This window comes from Tenebrio molitor, chromosome 5, assembly GCF_963966145.1.
Source record: "Tenebrio molitor chromosome 5, icTenMoli1.1, whole genome shotgun sequence".
Lineage (NCBI taxonomy): Eukaryota > Metazoa > Arthropoda > Insecta > Coleoptera > Tenebrionidae > Tenebrio > Tenebrio molitor.
The window spans coordinates 17,461,016-17,474,576 of NC_091050.1; the positions used below are offsets into that span (position 1 = coordinate 17,461,016).

Sequence of the window (13,561 nt, forward strand, 5' to 3'; positions counted from 1 at the left end):
TTGTGATATGTCATTTTAGTTGTCAAACGTGCTTCATTTAATAAGTAGTGAAAAAAAGTGACATTATATTATTACTAGTGTTAAAAAGTGACATTAGTGATATTAGTACTTAGCATTATTCCGGAAAACTATTGAAATAGCAGATTTAAACAGGATTTTAATCAGAATGTGTACTTTTCGTAACTAAATTAAAAAAAAAATTGGATGAAACACGTAGCAAAATGGCTATTTTTTTGCACACGACATGTTGGACCACGAGTGTCATGTCTAGTGCAAAAAAGACGCTCATTTTGTATGAAGGTTAAAACTAAATAGATATAAATAGAGTTGCCTGCATTGTTGAAATTACGACAGCTTAGGTTACTAATAATAATTCCAATCAACCAATGTATACCAAAAAAAATATATTTTTTTTACTAGATGTAGAGAGACATTTGTACCGTTATCGTTATACCTAAAGCAACTGATTGATTTTTTATGCTTGCTTTACAATAAATTCATAATTTATGATATTCCTAACAAAGCAACCAAATTTGACAATGGGATAATACAGTTTTACAATGATTTACGACATAAGATGACAAAATGTAGCTTACATTTTCTGCGGATTCATCATGTCTGTGTCTTTTGTTATCAGAAAGTGCCACATTTTTCAAAACTTCCACGGATTAACGATAACGACGATAAAATTCGGAAACTGCTTAAAATTGGGGGAATTTAATTCTAAAAGTGCTAAATAGAACATTCGCTAGCAGAAAATGATGAAAGGCGTTATCCTCGTATTGTACATTTCTCTCGTTTGGGTCCAAGCAGCTCAGATTAGACCAAGACAGAACGGTAAAGAACACAATGTAAATTCAAAGAATATAAAGGAAAATTTCAGAAGGACGAATTATCGGTGGAGAATTAGCATACACAGGACAGTTCCGTTTTGCTGCTGCCATCTACAAAAGTACTTCAGATGGTACTTTCTTCTGTGGCGGCGCTCTTATGGGCACTCGCTGGATCGTAACTGCTGGTCAATGTGTTGATGGGTAATAATTATTTAATAGTTAATTTCATCTTTTTTATTTTGTTTTCTCTGCGACAGTGGCTTATTGTTTAACATTCGTCTTGGAGCGAATGCTCTGAATGATACGAATGCCGTAACCGTATCTGCGGACACTTATTTCTTGCATCCAGACTACGACCCAACTACATTGAGCAACGATGTCGGTCTCATAAGACTATCGACTTCGGTAGCATACAATGGTATTATGTTAGTATATTATCAAAAAATTAATCCAAATAATCAAACAAATTCTAGAAAAAGTCTGGCCTATCGATTTTATGGCTTACTCTCCGCTTCCTGATAATTCCTCCGTTGTTACACTTGGTTGGGGACAAACATCTGACGGTGAGCATTTTGAAAACAATTTGCTTTTATTAAATGTAAGTTTATTTCGGCTTCAGATGGCACTGGACTAGTCAATGACCTCAATTACGTCGATTTGATCACTCTTAGTAACGACGAATGTAAATTGGCATTTGGAAATCAAGTCAACGAGAACATGGTTTGTGTCAAAGGAAATTCTAACGGGGGTACTTGTAAAGTAAGATATCACTTTACATTAAATGATTCAGTTTTTATTAAGGAGATTTTAGGGTGATCTTGGTAGTCCCTTGATGCGATACGATAATTATTTCGGTTACCTCGTCGGGGTTTCCACCTTCATCAGCTCAAATGGTTGTGAAAGTTCGGATCCTTCAGGATTTACAAGGACATACCCATATGCTGATTGGATAAAAAATGTTACTTGGTTATCGTGAGCAAAAATTGTACATTAAATATATTTTTGGTGCCACCATAAAAAAGTTAATAAAATAATTAAATAGATAAATATTGCAGTAGTGCAGTATGTGCAGTAGTATTGCGATGGGACTGATGAGAATTGCTTATATGATTGGAATAGCCAGAGTTTATCCTGTATGAGAGAATAATAGGCTTAGGATGTATACAAGGTGATTTTGAAGGTTGTGCAGATATTTTAACCTGTGATAGAACCTCATAAAAGGTAACAATTAAGTCAATAATGTCTTATACAAATATTAATATTTTTTGAGAAAAAGGGGCTGAAAGTTTTTCAAAAAAAGTTTGCTTTACTTTATTGATTGTTATCAGAGTATCTCTCATTTTTTAAAACAAAAAAGATTAATGATAACGCAGATAAAGCACTCAAACTACAACAAAACGTGCAGATATGAATGAAAAATTGTTCAATATACCTATCAGTCACTAACAATGATGAACACCGTTACATTCGGGTTGTGTATCTTTATAATCCTGGTCCAAGCAGTCCAAATTAAATCAAGACAAAATGATAGACAAGGAATTGAAGAATCAAATCGTATGATGCAAAGAAAAGTTCCAGGAGGACGAATCATCGGTGGAGCAGTAGCAGACCCAGGTCAATTACCTTTCGCTACAGCCATATACAAAACAACTGCCGATAATAGCACCCTGTTCTGTACCGGTGCTATCACCAACCCTCGATGGATCATAACTGCTGGTCAATGTGTTGATGGGTAATAATTTCTTAACAGCTTAATTCACACATATGTATAACGTAATTTGTTTTCTCTGCAACAGTGCTTTGTCGTTTACCATTCGTGTTGGATCCAATAAATTGAATTCTGATGATCCGAATGCCATAACATTGACCACGCAGACTTATTTTCTGCATCCTGACTACGATGCAGCCACTTTAGCCAATGATATTGGTCTTATTAAACTGCGGATGCCTCTATCATACAACAGTACAATATTAAAATATTATTTACACATAAAAATAAATAATTCAAAATTTTAGACTACATCTGGCCTGTCACTCTTTTGGCAGGGTCCGAACTTCCCGATTCTACTTCCGTTCTCACTTACGGTTGGGGACAAACATCTGATGGTAGGAATTTTAAAAATAATTAATTTTTATACAATATATTTTGTGTTTTGTTTTCAGAAGCCACAGGACTGGTTGATGAGCTTAATTACGTCAATTTGGTTACTCTTAGTAACGACGAATGCAAATTAGCTTATGGTGATCAAGTCAATGAGAACATGGTCTGTGTTGCGGGAGATACTAACGAGGGCATTTGCAAAGTAAACTTGGAATTGAATTTAGGTACTTCATTTTTACCATTCGTGGCTTTTCAGGGTGACCTAGGCAGTCCTTTGATCCAATATGGAGAGTCTTTGACGTACCACGTCGGGGTTGCGACTTTCATAAGCTCGAATGGTTGTGAAAGCACGGATCCGTCGGGATTTACAAGAACATGGCCATATGCTATGTGGATAATCAATACTACATTTTACAATTAATTAATAGTGATGACAATGGTTGAAGTGGTAAAATAAATTAATTTTTTGTACAATAATTTATCACGTGTTTTAAAAATCTTAACACCAATCATTAACTTCAATACTCTTTTTTTAACTATGTATAATTAAAACTATAACATTGTGGTCGATAATAGTTCTTTACGTAACGAGTGTGATAGAGACATTATTAACACTAATGTATGAAGTTTGACAATGAAGTTGTAGCCCGAATTTTAGTAACCGGCACTATCTCATTGGAATAATAATTCAACAATCTCAAATTATAATCGTTTTTAGAAAAGTTTGCCATAAACAATGAGATTCTTTAATAAAGATTTGTAATCACGCATGTAACTAGGAGCGTCAACAATTATTGCAATTCATTATTTATTTTATCCTACGGCATACGGTGAAACATTTATTTTCTGCACTGTAGCTGTAAATTAAATTATTATAGGACTGAAATGGGTAGGATAAAGAGGATGTACCACACCGTCGTAGATAATAATTAATCTTATAATTATTGCATGATTTAAAGGACAAATCAGAACCAATTAAAACGCGCCTGGAAACAACATTTGAGTGATTTGCTAAAACTTACTGATTTAGTGAATGACAGCTATTAAGATAATCAAAAATAAGACTACGAGAATTTAGTTATTAACATAATGTAGCAAGAGAAATCGATTCAAGTTTACAGTTTTTTTTGCAATCTTTTTTTTAATTTCAATGGTACTATTATTATTTAATTTTGTTTTTTCAATTTCATTCTAATTTGATTAAATTTATTATACTCAGGTTCTCAATTTTGTTTTGTCTTTTAAATCGTTTAAATTTTATTTTTGTTATGTCTGTGTCATTACACAATTTAATTCTGTATTCATCGCATGCTATTAATTAATGTCATAATGTATTTATAACGGCTGTAAAACTTTCCCATCTAGGCAGTAAATCAATACTCATTTAATTCAGCTGTTAAATTTAAATGATTTTAATATGGTTTTATTTAATTTTTTTATTATCATTCATTGCTTTTAAAGTAAATGTATTTAAGTGGATTCGACGTATCATTCAAATTCTTAAAAATTCCCATTGCTACTCAGAATTACAGTCTTCTCTGATAATTATCCGAAACTGTCTCACTTTTCAAAACTTAAAATGATTAACGATAACGACGATAAAAAAACTTATAGGATGACTAGACTTAATTGAAAAATCTCCAATTATATCAGTCACTAACAATGATGAAAGCAGTTACTCTCGTGTTGTGTATCTTTCTAACTTGTGTCCAAGCCGCACAAATCAAACAAATCGGTAAAGTATAAATCGAAGATTTGAAAAACATGACAAAAAGAATAATTGCAGAAGGAAGAATCATCGGTGGAGAAGTAGCAAACGCAGGTCAATTCCCTTTTGCTGCATCCATCTACAAAAGAACTTCAGATGGTACATTTTTCTGTACCGGTACAATTCTTTATTCTCAATGGATCATAACTGCTGGTCAGTGTGTCGATGGGTAATAATTTCCTAAAAGGTGATTTTATATACTTATCTTACCTTGAGTCTTCAACAACAGAGCTTTGTTGTTTACCATTCGTGTTGGATCTAACAAATTAAATTCTGATGATCCGAATGCCTTAACATTAGCCACGGACACTTATTTTCTGCATCCTGACTACGATCCAACTACTTTGAGTAACGATATTGGTCTCATTAAACTGCGGATGCGTCTATCATACAATGGTATAAAAACAATATAGGTATCATCAAAAATGAAAAATAATCAACAATTTTAGATTACATCTTTTCTGTCAGTCTTTTGGCAGGTTCTGAACTTCCCGATGCTGCCCCCATTGTCACTTTCGGTTGGGGGCAAACATCTGATGGTAGGAATTTAAAAAAAATGATTGAATTTTATAAACCATAAGTTGTGTTTCGTTTTAAGAAACTGCTGGACTAGTGGATGACCTTAACTACGTCGACTTGGTTACTCTTAGTAACGAAGAATGCACATTAGCTTTTGGGAATCAAGTGAATGAGAATATGGTTTGTGTCGCGGGAAATAATAATCAGGGCATTTGTAGAGTAAGCTTGTAGACGGTATTTTAAGCAGTTTTTACCACCATTCTTTCAGGGTGACCTTGGTAGTCCTTTGATTCAATACTCTGGTTATTTGACGTATCACGTCGGAGTGGCGAGTTTCATAAGCTCGAATGGTTGTGAAAGCACGGATCCGTCAGGATTTACAAGAACATGGCCATATGCCAGATGGATAATCAATACTACTTATTACAATTAAATAATGTAGTTGACAAGAAACATAAAGATGACACGATTAAAGTCTTGAAACAAATTAATTTTTAAAAGATTTTTATTGTACGTTTTAAAAATGTTCAGTCGTTAATTTCGATCGAAAGCACTGAAAACGACACTCGACTAACGTGCTTAAAACTAAAGCTGCTAAGCAAGAAGCTTCGTTTATAAATAAATATTTACATTTATTCTTTACCATTCCTTCCGTCAATTTTTGACCTGTTATTTAGTTGAAAAGTTCAAAATAAATATATAATTACTAATTAGAGTTGAGGAGAATCATATTCCTCAAGGTGAAAGTGATCGTAGACAAATTACCAAAAATGTACAATTTGCCAAAAATGATCTATAATTTTTTTTAAATTAAAAAGATTTTTTGTTCGACACTGTCAGAATTTGAGAATTTTCTCCTGTGTGAACGGATTTTGATAAATTTGACAACTTGTCAAAACGAAACGTCAAGGTAATTTTAAAGATTTTCAGCGATTTGGAGCCTTTGGGGGGCTCGTCGAAGAAAAAAACGTTATATTCAACTCGTTCTTGTGTAATTTGGGATTTTTTTGGCATGAGTGGGCCAGTTTACAACTCGAGTGAAACGAGAGTTTTAAAGGTGCCAAAAAAAGCCCAAATTACAACTCGTTGAATTAACTACTATTAATGATAACGTAGATAAAACACTCAAACTACAACAAAATGTGCAGATATAAATGGAACATTGTTCAATGTATCAGTTGCTAACAATGATGAATACCGTTACACTCGTGTTGTGTATCTTTATAATCCTGGTCCAAGCAGTCCAAATTAAATCAAGACAACATGATATACAAGGAATTGAGGAATCAAATCATATGATGCAAAGAAAAGTTGCCGGAGGACGAATCATCGGTGGAGCAGTAGCAGACCCAGGTCAATTTCCTTACGCTACAGCAATATACACAACTTCCAATAATAGCACACTTTTCTGTACCGGTGCTCTCACCAACCCTCGATGGATCATAACTGCTGGTCAATGTGTTGATGGGTAATAATGTCTTAACAGCTAAATTCAAACATATGGGTATACATAGGTATATGTGTCTTAATTTGTTTTCTTTGCAACAGTGCTTTGTCGTTTACCATTCGTGTTGGATCCAATAAATTGAATTCTGATGACCCGAATGCCATAACATTGACCACGCAGACTTATTTCCTGCATCCTGACTACAATCCAGCCACTTTTGCGAATGATATTGGTCTCATTAAACTGCGGATGCCTCTATCATACAACGGTATAAAATTCAAATATTATCGAAAAAGAGATATAATCAAAAATTTTAGATCACGTCTGGTCTGTCGATCTTTTGGCAGGGTCCGAACTTCCCGATTCTACTTCCGTTCTCACTTACGGTTGGGGACAAACATCTGATGGTAGGAATTTTAAAAACAATTAATTTTAATACAATATATTTTGTGTTTTGTTTTCAGAAGCCACTGGACTGGTTGATGACCTTAATTATGTCGATTTGGTTACACTTAGTAACGAAGAATGCAAATTAGCTTTTGGTGATCAAGTCAATGAGAACATGGTCTGTGTTGCGGGAGATACTAACGAGGGAATTTGCAAAGTAAACTTGAAATTGAAATTACTTCATTTTTACCATTAGCGGCTTTTCAGGGTGACCTTGGCAGTCCTTTAATTCAACGTGTAGATCTTTTGACGTACCACGTCGGGGTTGCAACTTTCATAAGCTCGAATGGTTGTGAAAGCAACGATCCATCTGGATTTACAAGAACATGGCCATATGCTATGTGGATAATCAACACAACTTATTACAATTAAATGACCATGTTGACAAGAAACATAAACAATTACATGATTAAAGTTAGGAACAAATACCTTTTCCAAAGATATTTATTGTTTGTTTTAATGTTAATATTATTAATATATAATTGTTGGTTGCCGCTTCCCTCGGAGGATATTTTGCGTAAAAAAAAACGAAACAAAAACAATGAGAAAAGAATTTAATTTGGTTCAACGAGAGGCCATACCTTCGGAAGGTTTTCAGAAAATGGAATTAAAACTATTGAACACACTTCACTTACATTTTATTGAACAAGAAATTGTTTCTGCTGGTGCTTGGTTCCAACAAACAGTAGAAATAAATAAATGAATTTAATAACAGAAGTTAGTGGACATTTGACTCAAGCAGATTTGACTCGCGGCCCGCGAATTGAGATCGGACACTTGAATAAATGACTAAACTGGGCAAATACAGAACAGCATTAGACGAGTTTGAGATGCGAACTATGTGTTTCCCCAATTAAATTGAACCCGACGCGATCCCCTGGAACCTCTCAGTATAGCCTGGTCTAATAAAGAGTAAAATAAAAGGGGTAAAGGTTCTAACAGACTTACAAGGGTACCTCTCTTCACGTGTCAGCGGTACGTAAAGGGTTACTATCCATCTAAATTTGGCGATGGCTCTTTATGCTCTACGCTGGACCAACAGCTAATTGAGAATGATGGACACTGGCGGTAGCTTCCCCCGACGAAGAGAAAGTCCCAAAGAGACGGATAATGAATTAAGATGTTTTTAATATAGTAATTTAAAATAGATCCCCTTGGCGAGAACGTGTTTTCCCCAACGGTAAATGAGAAGATCACATACTTCGCGATAAAGAATTTAATCCATTATTTTGAAACGATAAAGAACTAAAGTCGTTTGACTAATTAGATCGCTACTACAATAATTTACCTTATAATTGTGAAACACGTGGCCACAGAAATAACTGCTGGAAGTACTGAACGTACCTCCGGCTACTTTGGAGATCAAACTCCGAGTGAATCAAAAAGCCTCTTTTCCCGTCCCGCATTCGGTTTTATCATTTTTGGCGCACCCAACTTTCACAACCCCTACTTGACCAAAGTGACCAATCAGCTCGGTTCTACTTTACTTGTTACTTACGCCAATCACGACACCTTTCGATATCTCTAGAACTTTTCAAATAACTCCGTTTTTAACTGTTTAAATTTAGACTTTTGTTAGGACCAGACCAAATGTATCGAGCGATCCATTAAATTTGTTATTAAAGTGGGCGCTGGAACTGAAGCCGTAGGTCTTTTTGAATCGATACACTTATTTGTGTATAAATTAATGTTACAAAATGGTATCAGTTTTTTCCTTTGTCACCGAAGAATGTTTTAGAATAGCATTTGGCTGCAAACCTTTTCTATCTGTACGGACAACATTAATTTTATTGACCTATTAAATGTTAATTACATTTTGTAGGGATATTCAAATACTACCCGTTACGCCGAATTGATAGTACAAATGCGTTCCGCTACTACCCTCGTGGTGACGCTAGTAGTACCTTGCGACACTACCATTACCATCTAGAACACAAAGCCTTAAGGCAGCAATTGTTTTTGATCGTGACATCAGAGTAAAGGTCTCCAGAATTTAATAAAAACAGTACATTTTTGGTTAGCACTCTTTTTTTTAGTAGTTTAGGCTTTACAATTACTGCCTCGTGGAGTAAAATGCCATTTCATTAATGTCGCGAAAATTGTCATTTACAAGTGAGGTTAAGTTTGTCTATTTATTGTTTTTGCGTAATTTTTACTTTGTGAATCATTTAAATAACACCAAATCGAAACAAATGCTTCTTACATCTTAATTATACGAGTATGTGTAGCAAATATTTTTTCAACTAAATTGTACTTAGAACGACTTACAATACGAAAATGTTGATAGGGTATAAAAATACTTCCCAGGTTTCAACGTCTTTTTCATGCCGCCGGCCGTTATCGACGGTTTTGCATGATTCAAAATCCGCCGGGAACGTTAAATTCCCGGCCTAGTACTTACAAAAGTGACCTTGGTTAAAAATTCGCTAGATAATGGGCTGGCAGCATTGATTCTTAAATGTCAACAAAGTTTGACATAGAAGTTACTTTGGTTGAACTAATTAATAATAATTTTTTAACTTTTTAAAAATGATTTAAATTTGTCGGCATGAAAAATTTTGTGGATTACCCGTCCAGCTCGTGTTGCCCGCCGCGGCTAGGCGCCTTGGCTACGCAATACCACGCACACTCGCAAAATATCATTTACTGGACTAGTTATCCAAATAACTATTGCGACGTTCGATGAACAGTAAATACCCTGGTATCAACTGAAATTATTAAATACACTTGCCACCAAGTTTTTGCTTATCTCACAATTTTCAATCTTCCATAAGAATGATTAAAACACTGTATTTGATACTTTCTGAAAATGTAAACAAATTTTGAAGTTTGGCCTTCCTTGTGACGTCACACGCTGTCTGACTTATACCTGGTGTTCTAGATGGCAATGACACTACCATCCCTCACAGCCCCCATTGGTCAAACGTTCCCGCCGACGCCACTAAGGTACTATATCTTTAGAAGGTAGCGCCATTTCGCTCCACAATTTTTGTCCTCAAAATGAAAAGAGAGGACATGATCCATAAATCTGGTGAGTGTGACAAAGATAGGAACACACTATTTTTAGGGACTACTACTACTACTTTACTTTATTTTGCCCTACGGGCTTTAAAGGATTCCTATACCTTACACAGTTCTAAATAAACTTACAATTCCAAAAATAATTCTTTTTTTTTAAATTAACATACATTTTCTTTTATTCCCCACCCCTCTCCTTCTCTATCCTTTCCCTCCTCTTCCATACCTCTTTCATCCATCCTATCTCTCTTCCGTCTTCGTTCAGTATTTCTCCCCGTTCCTTTTCCTCCCTCTCTCTCATTTCACCGCATCCTCTCCACATGCGCTCGATCGTCTCTTTCTCCTCACGGCACATCCTGCACATCCTTTCCTCCTCCTCCATCCAGTACTTGTTCTCTCTCTCTTCGTTCCCACATCTAAATCTCGCCATCATTTTCCTTTCTTTCGTGCTCTCTCTCCCCAGATACACCGGAACATCCTCTGTCACGCACCTCTCACACTCCCTGTTGTACCTCGATTCTCTGATTCTCTCCCTTCTCTCTTGCTTGTCCGTATCTCTGTCCCTCTCGCTCAGCTCCGCACACATCCATCTTCCTTCCGCTCTCACTCTTTCCACTTCCTCGCTGGCATACCCGTTCCTCCTACAGTACTTCTCTCTCTCCTTCTCATCCGCGTTCTTTTTCTTTTCTCTCTAGCACTCAGTCAGTATCCTGCATTCTTCCCTTCCGCCCATTCTGTCCTCGAACTTTGCCGCTCTCTTTCCCGCTTTTACTCTCAGCTTGCTCCCCTTGCAGTCTTCCCTCACTATGTACCCTGGTGTTTCTCTGTCCACTCCTAGCACCCATCTCAAATATTTCTCTTGCACTCTCTCCACCTCCTCCTGTTCCTTCCATCCCCATATCTCTGCTCCGTACATCAGCACGCTCTCCACCATGCTCTCGAACATCATTATTCTCCTCCCGAACTCACCTCCCCACATTCTCTCTCCTATTCCCCACACACATCCAACTACCTTGTTCGCCTTCCTCACTACCTCTCTCACTTGCGCCCTGACTGTGGCTCTCTCGTTGAAGGTGTAGCCCAAGTACTTAAACTCGTTCACTCTTTCTATCTTGCTTTCTTCCCACTTCCACTCGCTCTCCTCATTCTTCCTCTTTCTCTTGCTGAACACCATCATTTTCGTCTTCTCTACATTCACTTCCAGCTTTTTCTTCCTCACATACTTTTCCAGGTTCCTCATCATTTCTTTCATCTCTCTCTCACTCTTTGCCACAATCACCATGTCGTCCGCAAACGCCAGGCTCCAAACTTTCTCCCTACCCACTACGACCCCTCCCCGCCTGCGCTTTCCTCAACATTTCGTCCACGTCCGCTACGTATATCGTGAACAGCAGGGGACTGAGCGGGCAGCCCTGTCTCACTCCCTTTGTCGTCTCAAACCATTCGCCCTCTTTCTCTCCCACCTTCACCTTGTTTCTCGTTCTCGCATATATCTCCTCGACCTTCCGCACCAGCCATTCACTTATTCCTCTTTCTCTCATACATTCAAACATTTTCACTCTGTCAACCTTGTCGAACGCCGCCTTGAAGTCTATGGACAATGCGTACATCCTCCCCCCTTTCTTCCTCAATTCGTTCCTTGCTAAATGGTCCAGGATGTACACATTGTCCACAGTACCCCTTCCCTTTCTGAACCCTGCCTAACTATCCGGCTACACTCCCTTTTCCTCGATTATCCTCTTCATCCTTTCGCTCAAAACAGACGCATACAACTTATACCCCGTGTTCAGGAGAGAGGTATTCCTCGGTAGTTTTCCGCTCTATTTTTCTCGCCTTTTTTAAAAATTGGGCAGATTACGCCTTCTCTCCAGTCCGCCGGGAATCCCTCTCCTCTCCATACCCCATTCATCAGTTCAACCATTCTCTCTACCACTCTTTCAGTCCCATACATCCACGCTTCATTTTGCACCCCGTCCCATCCCGGTGCCTTTCTCTTTTTCAAGTGTCTTATGTGTCTTTCCACCTCTTCCGCTGTGATTTCTGTTTCCTCCATCACCGTCTGCTTCTCTTTCCTTTGTGTTCCCACCTTTCCTTCTTCTTTCCTCCCTTCCAGCAGTTTCATGAAGTACTCTTCCCATTCTTGTATTGTTATTTTCTCGCTCACTGGTTCCTTTTTCTTCCTCTCTCTGTTTGTGTATTTCCACACCTCCCTTTCTGTTCTTATTTCTTTTATCTCTTTCTCCTCCCTTTCCCTCTTCTGCTTCTTCTTCTCTCTACATCTCTCTCTGTATCTTCTTTTCGCTTCTAGGAATCTGCTTCTGTCAATTTTGCTCCTCCTCCATCCTCTCAACGCCTTTACCACTTCCCTCTTTGATTGCTCACATTCTCTGTCCCACCATCCACTTTTCTTTCCTGCCCCTTTTGATCCCCTTACTATCACCTCCTTTTTCTTCGTCGCTTCCTCGATCACTTCCTTTAGCTGTGTCACCATCTTCTCTATTTCCTGCTCCTTGAATGTTGCTTCCTCCAGTCTCCTCCTGTACTCTTTCACTCCATGTTCACTCCACACTTTTACTATCACCTTCTTCTCCTCCTCTCTCGTTCCTCCCTTTTCCTTTTCTTCTTGGTTCGTTCCCTCTATGGTAATTTCTAGAGGGAGATGGTCGGAGTCCACTCTTTCTCCCACTTTGAACTCTTTCACTCTCTCCCATCCTGCCTCATTTACTATTGCGTAGTCTATGACTGTTTCCCCCCTGCTGCCTACGTATGTCACTTCCCCTTCCTCATCCCCTCGTTTATTCCCGTTCAGCACTTTCCATCCATTTTCTTCTATTGTCACCGGAACACACGCTTTCCGTATTTGAAGGAGTTTGCCGCCGACTTACGGTAACAGAATGGACTTGCCGGGTTTACCTTCGTCCCATTGCTCCCCAATTCAGTCGAACACACGCACGATAGGAATATATATTTATTTATATAAAAGAAAATTAACTTGTGGTACAAAACCAAAAAATTGCTGTTTTTCTTATTGACAGTTACATATTATTAATTTTTTTGTTTTTTTTTAAATAATCGTCGGTGCCTAGCGTCCCGCTTCCTGGCAACAAACTCCCCTACCCACAAGGACGCTAGACACCTAATGTTGTAAAGATGAATTAATTACAAATACATTTTTTTTAAATGCACATAAGAAAAAGAATTAACATAAAAGTAGCGCACTCTCCGCTCTGGAAATTGTCTGTTGCGCGTCGCGGCGATGAGGGAAACCCAGACTCCCTGAATTCGCACTTCTGTATTTGGTTACAGCCCCTGTCTATAACCATTGCTGTTGGGCGCCACTGGGGGGTATTATTGTCCTGTACCCTCCCCCAGTAGGGTGGTGAATTTTAAACAGATGGAGGCGCAGCTCGGAGTCGGTCGACGTGGTG

The 13,561-nt window shown here is 37.7% G+C and overlaps 5 protein-coding genes across 6 annotated transcripts; 4 read left to right on the forward strand and 1 right to left on the reverse strand.

Moving 5' to 3' along the window:
* Nucleotides 1–676: 676 nt before the first annotated feature.
* LOC138130808 (brachyurin-like) lies at nucleotides 677–1,880 on the forward strand. The gene is made up of 6 exons (XM_069047482.1): nucleotides 677–837; nucleotides 884–1,034; nucleotides 1,091–1,251; nucleotides 1,307–1,396; nucleotides 1,453–1,592; nucleotides 1,645–1,880. The coding sequence occupies exons 1-6, from the start codon at nucleotides 759–761 to the stop codon at nucleotides 1,807–1,809; spliced, it is 786 nt and encodes a 261-aa protein (XP_068903583.1). The 5' UTR covers nucleotides 677–758; the 3' UTR covers nucleotides 1,810–1,880.
* A 147-nt stretch (nucleotides 1,881–2,027) lies between these two features.
* LOC138130807 (brachyurin-like) lies at nucleotides 2,028–3,415 on the forward strand. Its single transcript, XM_069047480.1, has 5 exons — nucleotides 2,028–2,565; nucleotides 2,630–2,796; nucleotides 2,850–2,939; nucleotides 2,997–3,136; nucleotides 3,191–3,415. The coding sequence occupies exons 1-5, from the start codon at nucleotides 2,282–2,284 to the stop codon at nucleotides 3,353–3,355; spliced, it is 846 nt and encodes a 281-aa protein (XP_068903581.1). The 5' UTR covers nucleotides 2,028–2,281; the 3' UTR covers nucleotides 3,356–3,415.
* Nucleotides 3,416–4,515: 1,100 nt separating this feature from the next.
* On the forward strand, nucleotides 4,516–5,708 carry LOC138130814 (brachyurin-like). Its single transcript, XM_069047488.1, has 6 exons — nucleotides 4,516–4,669; nucleotides 4,721–4,871; nucleotides 4,932–5,098; nucleotides 5,152–5,241; nucleotides 5,301–5,440; nucleotides 5,490–5,708. The coding sequence occupies exons 1-6, from the start codon at nucleotides 4,597–4,599 to the stop codon at nucleotides 5,652–5,654; spliced, it is 786 nt and encodes a 261-aa protein (XP_068903589.1). The 5' UTR covers nucleotides 4,516–4,596; the 3' UTR covers nucleotides 5,655–5,708.
* A 524-nt stretch (nucleotides 5,709–6,232) lies between these two features.
* Nucleotides 6,233–7,558, forward strand: LOC138130810 (brachyurin-like). Of its 2 annotated transcripts, none has more exons than XM_069047484.1 (5): nucleotides 6,233–6,689; nucleotides 6,770–6,936; nucleotides 6,986–7,075; nucleotides 7,133–7,272; nucleotides 7,323–7,558. In XM_069047484.1, the coding sequence occupies exons 1-5, from the start codon at nucleotides 6,376–6,378 to the stop codon at nucleotides 7,485–7,487; spliced, it is 876 nt and encodes a 291-aa protein (XP_068903585.1). In that variant the 5' UTR covers nucleotides 6,233–6,375; the 3' UTR covers nucleotides 7,488–7,558. The 2 variants fall into 2 exon arrangements, with proteins under 2 accessions (XP_068903585.1, XP_068903586.1); XM_069047485.1 differs by having other exon boundaries at nucleotides 6,280–6,689; nucleotides 7,312–7,529.
* Nucleotides 7,559–9,680: 2,122 nt separating this feature from the next.
* On the reverse strand, nucleotides 9,681–11,415 carry LOC138130392 (uncharacterized). Its single transcript, XM_069046835.1, has 3 exons — nucleotides 10,906–11,415; nucleotides 10,440–10,824; nucleotides 9,681–9,724 (listed from the first exon to the last, which is right to left on the reverse strand). The coding sequence occupies exons 1-3, from the start codon at nucleotides 11,413–11,415 to the stop codon at nucleotides 9,681–9,683; spliced, it is 939 nt and encodes a 312-aa protein (XP_068902936.1).
* Nucleotides 11,416–13,561: the final 2,146 nt, after the last annotated feature.

What these genes read in the sequence shown, in the direction of transcription:
- LOC138130810 (XM_069047484.1), top strand. Translation starts at nt 6,376, where the DNA reads ATGGAACATTGTTCAATGTATCAGTTGCTAACAATGATGAATACCGTT. An exon ending in GCTGGTCAATGTGTTGATGG is followed by an intron (nt 6,690 to 6,769) that starts GTAATAATGTCT and finishes TCTTTGCAACAG; the next exon opens with TGCTTTGTCGTTTACCATTC. An exon ending in CTAACGAGGGAATTTGCAAA is followed by an intron (nt 7,273 to 7,322) that starts GTAAACTTGAAA and finishes GCGGCTTTTCAG; the next exon opens with GGTGACCTTGGCAGTCCTTT.
- LOC138130392 (XM_069046835.1), bottom strand. Translation starts at nt 11,415, where the DNA reads ATGGTGATTGTGGCAAAGAGTGAGAGAGAGATGAAAGAAATGATGAGG. An exon ending in GCAAGGGGAGCAAGCTGAGA is followed by an intron (nt 10,825 to 10,905) that starts GTAAAAGCGGGA and finishes ACTGAGTGCTAG; the next exon opens with AGAGAAAAGAAAAAGAACGC. An exon ending in GCGCATGTGGAGAGGATGCG is followed by an intron (nt 9,725 to 10,439) that starts GTGAAATGAGAG and finishes GGTATTGCGTAG; the next exon opens with CCAAGGCGCCTAGCCGCGGC.
- LOC138130807 (XM_069047480.1), top strand. Translation starts at nt 2,282, where the DNA reads ATGATGAACACCGTTACATTCGGGTTGTGTATCTTTATAATCCTGGTC. An exon ending in GCTGGTCAATGTGTTGATGG is followed by an intron (nt 2,566 to 2,629) that starts GTAATAATTTCT and finishes TCTCTGCAACAG; the next exon opens with TGCTTTGTCGTTTACCATTC. An exon ending in TTGGGGACAAACATCTGATG is followed by an intron (nt 2,940 to 2,996) that starts GTAGGAATTTTA and finishes TTTTGTTTTCAG; the next exon opens with AAGCCACAGGACTGGTTGAT.
- LOC138130808 (XM_069047482.1), top strand. Translation starts at nt 759, where the DNA reads ATGATGAAAGGCGTTATCCTCGTATTGTACATTTCTCTCGTTTGGGTC. An exon ending in GATTAGACCAAGACAGAACG is followed by an intron (nt 838 to 883) that starts GTAAAGAACACA and finishes GGAAAATTTCAG; the next exon opens with AAGGACGAATTATCGGTGGA. An exon ending in GACTTCGGTAGCATACAATG is followed by an intron (nt 1,252 to 1,306) that starts GTATTATGTTAG and finishes AACAAATTCTAG; the next exon opens with AAAAAGTCTGGCCTATCGAT.
- LOC138130814 (XM_069047488.1), top strand. Translation starts at nt 4,597, where the DNA reads ATGATGAAAGCAGTTACTCTCGTGTTGTGTATCTTTCTAACTTGTGTC. An exon ending in GCTGGTCAGTGTGTCGATGG is followed by an intron (nt 4,872 to 4,931) that starts GTAATAATTTCC and finishes CTTCAACAACAG; the next exon opens with AGCTTTGTTGTTTACCATTC. An exon ending in GATGCGTCTATCATACAATG is followed by an intron (nt 5,099 to 5,151) that starts GTATAAAAACAA and finishes CAACAATTTTAG; the next exon opens with ATTACATCTTTTCTGTCAGT.